Source organism: Haliotis asinina, chromosome 5 (assembly GCF_037392515.1).
Source record: "Haliotis asinina isolate JCU_RB_2024 chromosome 5, JCU_Hal_asi_v2, whole genome shotgun sequence".
In the NCBI taxonomy this organism is placed as follows: Eukaryota; Metazoa; Mollusca; class Gastropoda; order Lepetellida; family Haliotidae; genus Haliotis; species Haliotis asinina.
The window spans coordinates 71,759,898-71,773,408 of NC_090284.1; the positions used below are offsets into that span (position 1 = coordinate 71,759,898).

The window sequence follows — 13,511 nt, forward strand, 5'->3', positions numbered from 1 at the left end:
GAAGAACCAACTGGTGCTGATTTATTGTTGGAGTGTATGTTACGAATATAAGGTGAAAGACTAGAATAATAATATTATGAGTAATTGCTTTAGTTGTTTTGTACAATGAGCCCGCTAATTCGACATTATTGCTTACTTTTTGGACATTAACATATTTGTTAATGAGTCACCATGCAACGCTTGGGTGAAAATTACAGCTGGCTAGCCATGACAATGTTCGACCTGAAGCATGACGTTTTATGTCAATCCGACGCCTACGGAACAACATGTGACACGTTCGGAGGACATGTCAACAGAAACACAATGTCAGGCTCTTAGTGTAGATGCCACCCACACGTGTGGATTCCAAACACGCATCTCTGACCCAGGTTCCAGACCGCCTACTCTCTCTGCCTCAGCCCTAAAAGAAAGCCTCCATGGTCTATAATAGTTAGAGAGTCAGCCCGGAAAGTGAAAGGTCCCAGGTTCGATCCCCAGCCGCGTCATACCAAAACGACGGGAAAATGTGGTACTTGCTTATCTCTTTTTGGCGCTCGGCATTAATGGGTAAAACATGGGTTTGTCAGCTCGGAGTCGGTATGTTGTGTCTGAGTGGAGAATTCATACTTAATTTCATCATGGTATCTCAATGAACTAGCATTATGAAACCAGTGTAAGTCTGGGATCGTACAAACAGCCATACACACACATGCTCGTCATCATGTGAGCAAAATATTGTCAAGACGTCACCTCATCTCTAATAGCATCCGACAAAGTTCATGATGCTTTTTTGTCGGCACAGCAATATGATCTGACTATGAAAAATGTTCGAGTCAGTGAGTGAGTGAGTTGGGTTTTAGGCCGCCTTTAGCAATATTCTACCATTATCACGGCGGGGAACACCGAAACTATGCTCCACACATTGTGGGGAATCGAGATCGGACCTTCGGCGTGGTGTAAGTCCCCTTCTTAATATTCACTAGGACTGTATTGGAACGTTTTGTCAAAATTTACATATTGGAATGCGATTCAAATCGTTTTGTGGTCATCACTAGATATTGATATTGCTGACGACGAAAGAAAACAGATTTAGATGTATCTACCTTCCATCGATTTGCATTCGCAAAACATCATAGAGGTAATTTCCGTGCATCATGCGTGATTCAGTTGTTACGAGAGCGGATCTTCCATGATTTGAGTTGCTTTTAATTATTTTTTGCGGTAGTTGTGAGATTGGGTAATTGGGTCACAATATTTAAACTTTTAGTGTTCGTTATTATGGGTCACAGTTCCTACAGAGAATTATCTAAGACGCCTCTAAGACAGTACCTTAGAGTTACCTTCCTTTGAACAACAACAACACGAGACCACTACGATTCTACTAGAGCTCTCCACGTTAGTGGAAATGGTCGTAAGGGCTCGAAAGTTCTTGAAACTATGACTGAATGTATAAATAAATGCTAGTTGCATTTATGTGTGAGGCTGGATAAGGAGATATGTTCTTTTCGTGCGATATAATGGCATTAGTTAACAATCTGACCGATTGTCCTTTGCTGATCATTGCTGATCAGTATACAGACTAACAGCGAATGATCAAAAGCGTGAGTATATCACCATCACTTTCATCTAACAAACTGAAACCATTTTGCACATCTACATGTATCCACCACAGTTATACTCAGCCAACATGTTTACACCCATGCTTTATCAACACAACCTGTGTTCCACCACATCTACATCCATTGGACACGCCTACACCCATCCAACACCACACCTGTCACCACACCTGCATCACTCCATCACCACACCTGTCACCACACCTGCATCACTCCATCACCACACCTGTCACCACACCTGCATCACTCCATCACCACACCTGTCACCACACCTGCATCACTCCATCACCATTCCTGTCACCACACCTGCATCACTCCATCACCATACCTGTCATCACACCTGCATCACTCCATCACGACACATGCATCATTCCATCACCATACCTGCATCACTCCATCACCAAACCTGCTATCACACCTGCCATCACACCTGCACCACTCCATCACCACACCTGTCATCACACCTGCATCACTCAATCACCACACGTGCACCACTCCATCAGCGTACCTGTCATCACACCCGCATCACTCCATTATCACACCCGCATCACTCCACCACACCTGCATCCACACCTGCATCCACCATCACCACCATCACACCCGTCATGACACCTGCATTTACCACCATCACCACCACACTCATGACACCTAATGATGGGTAGATGACAATGGTTGATGTAGGTCTTGTGATGGGTACGGCAGTGGTGGATAGTGGATTTAGGTGTCGAAATGGGTGCGTGTGTGGTGATATCGATACAGGTACCGGTGTTGTGATGGGTGCAGTTGTGGTGAAGTTGGATGTAGGTGATATGACGTGTGTGGTGGTGATGGTGGATGTAGGTATATGACGTGTGTGGTGGTGATGGTGGATGTAGGGTATATGACGTGTGTGGTGGTGATGGTGGATGTAGGTGATATGACGTGTGTAGTGGTGATGATGGGTGTAGGTGATATGACATGTGTGGTGGTGATGGTGGATGTGTGTGGTGGTGATGATGGTTGTGTGTGGTGGTGATGGTGGATGTGTGTGGTGGTGATGGTGGATGTATGTGATATGACGTGTGTGGTGGTGATGATGGATGTGTGTGGTGGTGATGGTGGATGTACGTGATATGACGTGTGTAGTGGTGATGGTGGATGTAGGTGATATGACGTGCGTGGTGGTGATGGTGGATGTAGGTGATATGACGTGTGTAGTGGTGATGATGGGTGTAGGTGATATGACGTGTGTAGTGGTGATGGTGGATGTAGGTGATATGACGTGTGTGGTGGTGATGGTGGATGTAGGTATATGACGTGAGTGGTGGTGATGGTGGATGTAGGTGATATGACGTGTGTATTGGTGATGGTGGATGTAGGTGATATGACGTGTGTGGTGGTGATGGTGGATGTAGGTGACATGACGTGTGTGGTGGTGATGGTGGATGTAGGTAATATGACGTGTGTAGTGGTGATGGTGGATGTACGTGATATGACGTGTGTGGTGGTGATGGTGGATGTAGGTGATATGACGTGTGTGGTGGTGATGGTGGATGTAGGTGATATGACGTGTGTGGTGGTGATGATGGATGTAGGTATATGACGTGTGTGGTGGTGATGGTGGATGTAGGTGATATGACGTGTGTAGTGGTGATGGTGGATGTAGGTGATATGACGTGTGTAGTGGTGATGGTGGATGTAGGTGATATGACATGTGTAGTGGTGATGGTGGGTGTAGGTATATGACGTGTGTGGTGGTGATGGTGGATGTATGTGATATGACGTGTGTAGTGGTGATGGTGGATGTAGGTGATATGACGTGTGTAGTGGTGATGGTGGATGTAGGTGATATGACGTGTGTGGTGGTGATGGTGGATGTAGGTGACATGACGTGTGTGGTGGTGATGGTGGATGTAGGTAATATGACGTGTGTAGTGGTGATGGTGGATGTACGTGATATGACGTGTGTGGTGGTGATGGTGGATGTAGGTGATATGACGTGTGTGGTGGTGATGGTGGATGTAGGTGATATGACGTGTGTGGTGGTGATGATGGATGTAGGTATATGACGTGTGTGGTGGTGATGATGGGTGTAGGTGATATGACGTGTTGGTGGTGATGGTGGATGTAGGTGATATGACGTGTGTGGTGGTGATGATGGATGTGTGTGGTGGTGATGGTGGATGTACGTGATATGAAGTGTGTAGTGGTGATGGTGGATGTAGCTATATGACGTGTGTGGTGGTGATGTGGATGTAGGGTATATGACGTGTGTGGTGGTGATGATGGGTGTAGGTGATATGACGTGTGTGGTGGTAATGGTGGATGTACGTGATATGACGTGTGTGGTGGTGATGGTGGATGTAGGTGATATGACGTGTGTTGTGGTGATGAAGGGTGTAGGTGATATGACATGTGTGGTGGTGATGGTGGATGTAGGTGATATGACGTGTGTGGTGGTGATTGTGGATGTAGGTGATATGACGTGTGTAGTGGTGATGGTGGATGTACGTGATATGACGTGTGTAGTGGTGATGGTGGATGTAGGTGATATGACGTGTGTGGTGGTGATGGTGGATGTAGGTGATATGACGTGTGTAGTGATGATGGTGGATGTACGTGATATGACGTGTGTAGTGGTGATGGTGGATGTAGGTGATATGACGTGTGTGGTGGTGATTGTGGATGTAGGTGATATGACGTGTGTAGTGGTGATGGTGGATGTACGTGATATGACGTGTGTAGTGGTGATGGTGGATGTAGGTGATATGACGTGTGTGGTGGTGATGGTGGATGTAGGTGATATGACGTGTGTTGTGGTGATTGTGGATGTAGGTGATATGACGTGTGTGGTGGTGATGATGGATGTAGGTGACATGACGTGTGTGGTGGTGATGATGGGTGCCGTGTTGGTGATGGTTGATATAGGTGATATGACGTGTGTGGTGGTGATGATGGGTGCAGTATCGACCACAGGCTTCTGGCTCGCCACATCTGCCCTCAACGAGTTTGTGACACCTTATGCCTACACCCACACTTCCCCGCCCCATCCTCCCTCCCCCTCCCAATATTTATCATACCATACTACAAATGAAGACACATTTACCAACGATTGGGAGATCAAAGCAAACCGTAAGCTGATGTGATTTTATAAGACGCAAATCCCTTATTACAAATGTAATGGCATTTTGTCGTGTTCTGGAAACTGATGAAGCTATTATGTAGAAGCCGACATGATTATCGTTATTCACTTGTAAGACTATTTTACATTATGTTCATGGAATGTATACCTAAGAGAGAAAAAACAGACATCAATGTTAAGAATAATTATGATTTGTGAAAGAATGGGTTTTCTAAAGAAGTCGTTAGATGTCAATTTATTTCGTTCCTTCGGACGACGTTCTGAAAGTGAGTCCGTACAAGAATCATGCGAGTTAAGTAATCTGTTTGGTGTTTTAAACGACGTATATGTCCTAACTATAATGAAATAAATATAACACACATAAACAAGGGTGTATTTAAATAACATATTTGCATTTATGCACTTTGCAGCGTAATAATATTGGAAACATGTCTTCTGTTAAACGTTTCCACAGCGTGTAAATGTAGATGTGCACACTTCCGCAACAGGCTTCACTCATAATATTGAGATGTTTACACATATGCAAAAGATAGTGAAGTAGACCGACTACTGCCCGAGCGTGTAAGTGACAAACCATTGCCCACTTGGGCCCGATGTGCGTTCTGTCACCTGTTTATAATCAACCTGTTCTATTTCGACCACTTGGGCCCGATGTGCGTTCTGTCACCTGTTTATAATCAACCTGTTCTATTTCGACCACTTGGGCCCGATGTGCGTTCTGTCACCTGTTCATAATCAACCTGTTCTATTTCGACCATGATTCCTGAGCCATAATAAACATGGCTGTCGCTGTCTTCAGCGGTACAACTGACTTTTGTCTTCCGTATACTGTATGTGACTGGTATAATAAATGATAAATAAACAAATTGTTTCCGATTTCTCTGTTAACATATGTTCAAAGTATTCCCAATATCGCATGCTTTGCCCTTCTATGTGACATTTAAGGGTTTTAAATCAATACTTTGCATATAAATACACACAGAATTAAAAACATAGTCAGTGAATGACAGCGAGTATCATACTGATTTCATATTTATTACAACAACTGTGACGTTTATAACTATGATTTTCCATGATCACGCTACAGCGGTCACACTGTGTGTAATGTGAGGCATGTTTTCAAGCGTACATCTCACTAAAGTCGATGTTATAATGTCCTGGAAAATGTAGAGCTTGTCTGTTAGTTCTACATTGCTATTCAGTTACACGTGAATACTTATCACATGTGAATACTTATTACACGTGAATACTTATTAAATGTGAATACTTATTACACGTGAATACTTATTACATGTGAATGCAATAGAGATATAGTTTCATCTCGGACAATACTAAATGACCATATCAAGGAGACTGCCATGGCAGTTTGAAATTCCGTTTCCTGGTGTTGCAGCATGGCATGCATAGTTTTATATGTTTTACGCCAAAAACATATTAATTTTACATTTGCTCATACATACTTAAGATAAAGATATAAACAGAAAGCTGGTTACAAATTCTGTCAAATTAATAATTCCCTTTTCCCACTTTCGGAATGGTTTCGGCAGGTAATCGATTTTTCCCTGGAGTTGACGTGTACTTCATTGGGAGTGTTATGACGGGATGTAATTATTATTTACCATGACGGTTAAAAGAGCACAGGTTCACGTTGCTGAGGGCGTACCAGTCTTTGTGCAGACTGAGTCGGCACCAGATTGTCAGACGAATATTTATTTCAAAAAGTTTACATTGATCATGGGTAACTTCTTGATATTGTTGTGCTGACGACAGAAATCTTGTGGGTCTTGTTGTGGTGGCGCGTGTACACATCAAAGGGTTTTATAATCCACGCTTTCGTTTAAATGATATCAGTAATCGTAAGGAAAGCAAGTGACTGTATTTGCCAGGAGTGATTACTCCATTCATATAGACTTTATACAGAAGTGGTGTCATTGAGTAATGGTCGGTCATTGACTCCAGACACAGATTCCAGATCACACGCTCCTGTATTCAGTCCTTAGCAGTTCTGTTGGACTGAGTCATCGTTCAGATCAATGACTAGTTAGGGGAACGCTTTTGTATGAGAATGTATTTGTGATTACGAGATGAGATAGAAAACAACATTTGATTAATAACTTATGTATTTATATGCTTTTTTCATCTGTTTCATTTCGGAAGAGTCTGCACATCTAGATAAACGTATTTATTAGAATCATTTTCTTTGAGAAAACATCCTAAAACGTGGAACATGTTATTTTTACGTGTATATTTTTCTTCTGTTTACCCTTGTGGATCGGTTCTACGACCTGGTATAGACGCTCTACAGTCACTTTCATGTATACATATTGCGTTATTTCGTTCGTATATCCTTACAGTTATGCGAATCAATATGGAAAACGCCCTTGGGCTCTTGCATTAAGCGTGTCTCTTCTCATTATATTTTGTTTACAAAAATGTGAAAAACTCGGGTCAAGTAATATGCAATTTTGAAATTAACCCGCTGCAGCGACGTCACTGAAACTCATAAAAGTACCGTTGTGTGGTCAACGATTACATGTAATGAATGTTTGTCTAGTCACGCGACACGACATAAGCAAACTGAACTTATAAAAGTACTTGGCCTTATAAAAGTCTTGCAATTGCAAACTACAAGCTGCAAATCCTTTTCCGCATCCACAAAAAATCTCACGTCAGTCGACTGTACGATTTCGACTACAGAATATGGATGTGTTTATGGCTCACTTTTGAGTAGAGATGACAGTCGTGTACATAGGCATATGCCGCTCCACCGGGAGCACCCGTCATAACCACATGCACTGGCATGTCAGTAGTTCTCATCAAACGCTATGGGAGCTTATCATAAAAATCCAAATAGGGAATCAAATGTCTACCACAAAACCTTTGGAAGCTGTTCTCATCCCTTGAATACTGCAACCGTGATCGCTGGCAAGAGTCTTTGAAATCATTTTACAAAGATCATGCTTGATAGTACCTCAAATGCTGTGAAAGGCACACACCATAAGCTGTGTCTTTGGGAATGTCGCATTGTGTGATGGGAAAAGTGACTTTTGGAAAGTTGAAATCATTTACTTGGCACTGAGTCTTGTGGATATGTTTTTGTTGTCCACCTGAATCTTCATGCATAGATATAAATATAAACCACACCAGGTGTTCCGCCTCCCAGGTAGGGGAATCAGCGGAAGGGAAGTGGCTATTTGATGGCTCTAGAAGAATTATCCGATCTTTGATTCACCAGATGCTTAATTTGGACATCTTGACAGCATTACCTGTTTTGATTTTGCTAACCACATCTGAAATTCTGATCGATGTTAAAACGAATGCGTTTTGTACACATATTTGTTGTGTGAGATGGTGGTGTAATACGTTAAATAATCATGTTTCTTCTTAGATTCACTTTATTCAGTGTTTTGGGCCTAAAGGCTTGCAGTATAAATAGACTTGATGCACTTAAATGCACGTGGTGGTGGTGACACAAGTTTTAAATAAATTGCAATAGATTAAATAACATGAATATTCTTAGGATTTTCATTCCAGAAGGCTGGTCAGCATTTGTTTATCCCTAACAGTGGCTGATATAAATGGTAGATACTTACTTCGTAAATCTGAATACACAAATACTTTAAGAAATTCACTTTCAGTATTCCCAGTATTACAATATTTAGTGATGAACTCATTATCATCACTGAAATATGCATAAATAGTGAATTCCAAAATAATGAAAACAAATTCTAAATTTTTAAAACGCCCGTATTAAAGAGTTATCTTATAGATTCATAATGTAAAACTCCGGTTCTAACAAAGATCAATGTGAAGGATAGTGTCCTGAAAAAACTTATTCACATAGACCATTGCTGGAAGAAAGTGTCCTGAAAATGTTGCTTAAAAGTAAATAAAAAAAATACATTCATTTCCAACCTCTTGAGAAATCCACGCATGAGAAAATCCAGTAACTATGAAGAAAGTATCTATAGCCTCTGATGCCCAGTTGAGCTTACCATTATCATCCTGTAGCTTTAGGAAAATATAGCTTTGCCTAGGGTAGCTATATGAATCCATTTTTAATGGTTCCAGCCAACATTTTATTTCTCTTAATCTGGTGAGAACAAATATATTACAACGACCAATTTCTCCTAATACAGCCTTATCTGGAGTATACTTTCCCAAATTTAGGAAGAGTTTAAACATGAATCTTTTCAATTCAGAGGAAACATTTAGTTCCCCAAATTATAAAAGAATCAGTAAAATTTTACAGTCAAACATGGCGAAAGCAGTTTTGAAAGAAATAAAGGAATTCTGTTTGAATAACTGGTAAACAGATCGCACAGTCTTTGATGCTTGAGAAGATAAATTTTAACAGACTGTTAACCAGTTTAATCTGGATGAGAATATCAAACCCAAATATTTAAAATACCTAACACATTTCAGAGTTGTATTGCCACAATACCATATCTCATCCCTCTTTAACACACCTCCACTTCTGAACACAGTAATATTAGTTTTTCAGTATCAACACTCAAACCCCAAGTAATACAAACTTGATGAAAAACTATAAGTTGTTGATGCAAACCAATGACTGTTTAGGAAAACATATTTACACCGTCAGTAAACAGTAACATTATAATTTCATTAGAATCTTGAGATATAGGCACACCATGTTTACAGGATTTATAAATTTCTGCAGCAAGTTCATTTGTAAAAAGGATGAAAGGTATTGGACTTAAAATGCAGTTTTGACGTACTCTAGAACTCGTTGCAGTTTCATAACAACCAAGTATTAACATGGCAACCAACTTGAGTGACATACGCACACGTTTGGCTTTCTGAACATAATCGAAGGCCTATAAAGGCACAGAACAATCATCCTTTAGTTTTGAAATATGTTTGGAACACAGAGCCTGGTGGGTAAATATATTGACTGTATCGTATCCGGGCCAAAATCCAGCTTGTACTTCTGTTAAAATATTATTCAACTCTACCCACGAACGGAGGCGTTTATCCAGTACTGATGTAAATATCTTCACTGAAACGTTTAGGAGTGATATACCCCTGTAGTTGTTTGGGTCGGTTGCACATCCTGACTTGATTAGAGGTATGGTTCGAGCAGAGTTTCAGGAATGAGGGAATAATCCAGAGTCTAATACTGAATGAAATAGTGGCTTGAGGAAAACAAGTAACGTCGATTGTCAAGCCTTGAAATATTCTGGAGCAATTCCACCTTCACCAGGGGATGTACCAATTTTCAGTTTCTTAATAGAAACTGCGATCCTTGGTCATGTATGAATGGACCACATGAATGTACTTGTAAACGAACATATTTTGCCGGCAAATACAATATTCCTCCAAAAATGTAATAAGTTCGTTAAATACATTGTTTAAGGAAGATTTTTGTAGACTCAGAGTCCAAAACGAAGAATGAACTGCGCCACGTCTACAGATGATAGTATTAGATATGCTAACCCGAAAAAGGTTGAAATTGTGGGTACAACTTATGTCTGTGTATCTCCTACCGCAACTCCTCTAACCTAAAGTGTCTATAAAACACGACATGTTAAACGTAGATGTCCGTGCACTGGAACAATACTATTTGTGACGCGGGTGGAGAAAATTATTTACATATGCATTTTGTATATTCAAGTTTGTCGACTGTCTTGGTTTAGTCTCTATTCGCCCACATCCCTAATTGCCCACATCCCAAATGGCCCACAAAAACATCAGAGGTTAATTAGGGTCAGACAATGCACCCCTACTCTCATAATGGGGTGTCCTGACAAGGGGGGGATTAGTCTAAAATCACATACATCTCTGAGTTACTTGACAAAGTGCTCTTGTTTCAGTGTTGTTGTAGTTATACAGGATGGAGAAGGAAACTTAGAGAAGATTAAAGTATATTTCAATTTTGTCTAAATAAAGTAGAGAGTATTATTAATTAATGTATCTACTAATCGGAAATAACTTCTCTCTCCTTTCAATTTAGTATGGTAGTTTGCAAAGTATGGGCAGTCGCAATGGCTAACCTACAGAAAGCAGAGTTCACGTTGTCGCAGAGAGGAGGAAGACAGGTTCTACACGGAGGTCACAAGTATCGACTGCACGTTGTCAGACAGGTAGCCACTCACTGGAAGTGTATCATCGACAAGTGCAAGGGTAGATGCAGCACCATTGGGGATCACATCACTTCAGTATCAGAACACAACCATCCTCCAACTAGTGAATGAAGAAGAGAGTCGACTTCTCACCAGACTTGGACAACGCGTTCAAGAAGAGATCAAGCCTGTCCAGTAAATCTACAATGAAGAGATCCAGAACCTAGACGAAGAAGCTGCTGATACTGTTGCTTCCTTCTACAGTATCAAGTCTGGACTCTACCGTCAGCGTGCCAAGGTTCTTCCACCAGTCCCACGTACCCGTGCTGATGTAGACCTCACATGTACCTTTTTAAGTATTAACTTATCTACTGATATTTGCATAATGCTCAATTGATTTCTTGACAGTGTACTTCATTCATTCATCAAAAACAACGTCTAACACACTTGCTTGTTTTTAAGGTTCCTGGACTGAGACAACAGACGGACAACAGTTCCTGGTTGTAGACAGCGAAGATGAAGACAGTATCCTGATCTTCAGTACCGCAGAGATGCTGGACATCCTCGCCAATGCAGAAACCATCAGCATGGACGGAACATTTTTTGTGTGTCCCAGCCTGTGGCAACAAGTCTACATTGTGCACTGCCTTGTGGATGGACAGATGTTCCCAGTCGCCTTCTCCCTGCTGCCAAGCAAGTCTCGTGATACATACATTAGATTGTTTAACTACTTGAAGGACTCTGTGCTTGTTATTGTCGGCGTTGAACTTTCTCCCTCCGTTGTACAGACTGACTACGGAGCTGCTGCTATTGGAGCCACTGAGAGAGTCTTCCCCGATGCAGAAGTCCGTGGATGCTACTTCCACTTCACCCAGGCGGTTTGGCGGCAGGTTTCAGAGAAAGGCCTTGTGAACACCTACAAGGACAACCGTGCCTTCAACACCCACGTGCGACGTGCTGCAGCACTCCCCCTCCTCGCAGTGGATCAGATCCAAGATGCCTGGATGGAAGTATTGAACCAGTCTCCCGACGTTGACGGAATCGGCCAGTTCAACGACTACATCACATCTACATGGGTTGACTACGACGCAAGATTCCCACCTCGCATTTGGAATCAACATGGAAACACTGGGCCAAGAACAAACAATCACTTGGAGGGATTCCACCTTGGATTTAAGAAGCTGGTTCAGAAGCACCACCCGAACATTTACGAGTTTGTGATCGCAATGAAGAAGTTCGAGACACCAAACAGAGTGGCCAGAAGACAGATTGAGCGTGGAGCAGCTGTCCGCCCAAGATCCAGACTCTACAAGAACCTGGACAGCCGCCTGCTTAGACTGCAGCAGCAACTGGAAACTGGCAGAAGATCATCGCTACAGTTTCTAGACGCGGCTGGACACCTGATCAAGTTGAACTGAACATTATGAAACTTTGTTATAGAAATAAAAACAAAATGTAAATTTGAGTGAATAAGACATAAGACTGAATGAACTGTAAAGAAATAAAAAAGATGTAGAAGCAAACTGAGTTATTTTCTTCTTACTTTTGCCCACCATTACTTTTGTCTTCATTTGCCCACATCTCAATTCGCCCACATCTTCAAAATTGGAGAGTCCATTCTTCAGTCATAGGTATGACACATGTTGATCATTATGTAATCCCTAACCAATATGTTGTTTTAAGACAGTGGGCGAGATGGGATGTGGGCGAATAGAGAACATGCCACTTTCCCCGAAACTCTAAAGGCTGCCATGCGGTTTCGTGAAATGGGCTTAGGCGGTAAAAAATCTGGATAATCCTCTTACTATTCTAGTTGCCTCCAGCTCTAGTAATTCTAATTTACTGGAATTATAGGAAGAGCAGCTGGCGCAGACAACTGAAGCATATTCAGATGTAGGTCTGATAAAGAGCTGGATATATGTTTGTCATGTTTGGTCTACGTAACTGGCATTAAGGCTTTCGCTTCGATGAAACCATTTTGGAAATACCTGTAGGGATAATGTAACAAAACGGTCCTTGTGGCAGTTTGTCCCTACTATAGTTATGTTTTTGATGACTTGTGCTGATATTTCATCTGAGGTTGTCACGACTTCCAATTCAACCCCACGGACATGCAGTACTTTGTAGTACTTTTCAAAGCGCTGTCAAAATACAACACAAGTCTCTGTGTGCGAGCGTGCGTGCGTTTGTGTGCAGGAAATAAAGTTCGTGCTTTGATGTTATAATAGTTCAGAGCAAAACAATACTTCATTACAAAACACACTGGGATAGAGCGAAATTTACATCTTTTCCAAGATGCCAAATTTCGATTAATCTAAGGCAGAAAACAATCGACGGTATCAGTAATCAAAATTAAGATTCCTCGCACAGGGCTAACTGATGCGCTGTTCCTTTGACGTGTCTGCCCCCTTCGGTTACCAGTCAAAACAGATGATAGACAGTTTGTTCACGGTTTACATTCGGGGTAATTATAAATATCTTCTCTAAATTATTTTGATTACATCTGTCATTAAGTGAATCATATGGGGAAATATGGACGCATTTCTACTCCCAACGTAAGTTTAAATCAGTACATACAGATGAGGCAGTCTAGTCAAGAGACAATCCGCGATTGTTTTGTTGGAATATAAAGATTTCGAACGTTACTGTGTCGCTGGAAAATGAGTCGAACGAACTATGAAGCGTTTTATCCGTCGGAAACCGTAAACGTAA

At 41.5% G+C, this 13,511-nt stretch overlaps 1 protein-coding gene across 1 annotated transcript; it reads left to right on the forward strand.

The window, feature by feature from the left end:
- The first annotated feature begins 10,721 nt into the window (after positions 1-10,721).
- LOC137284018 (uncharacterized) lies at positions 10,722-12,217 on the forward strand. Its single transcript, XM_067815680.1, has 2 exons — positions 10,722-10,860; positions 11,262-12,217. Exons 1-2 carry the CDS (start codon positions 10,722-10,724, stop codon positions 12,215-12,217), a joined length of 1,095 nt encoding a protein of 364 aa, XP_067671781.1.
- Positions 12,218-13,511: the final 1,294 nt, after the last annotated feature.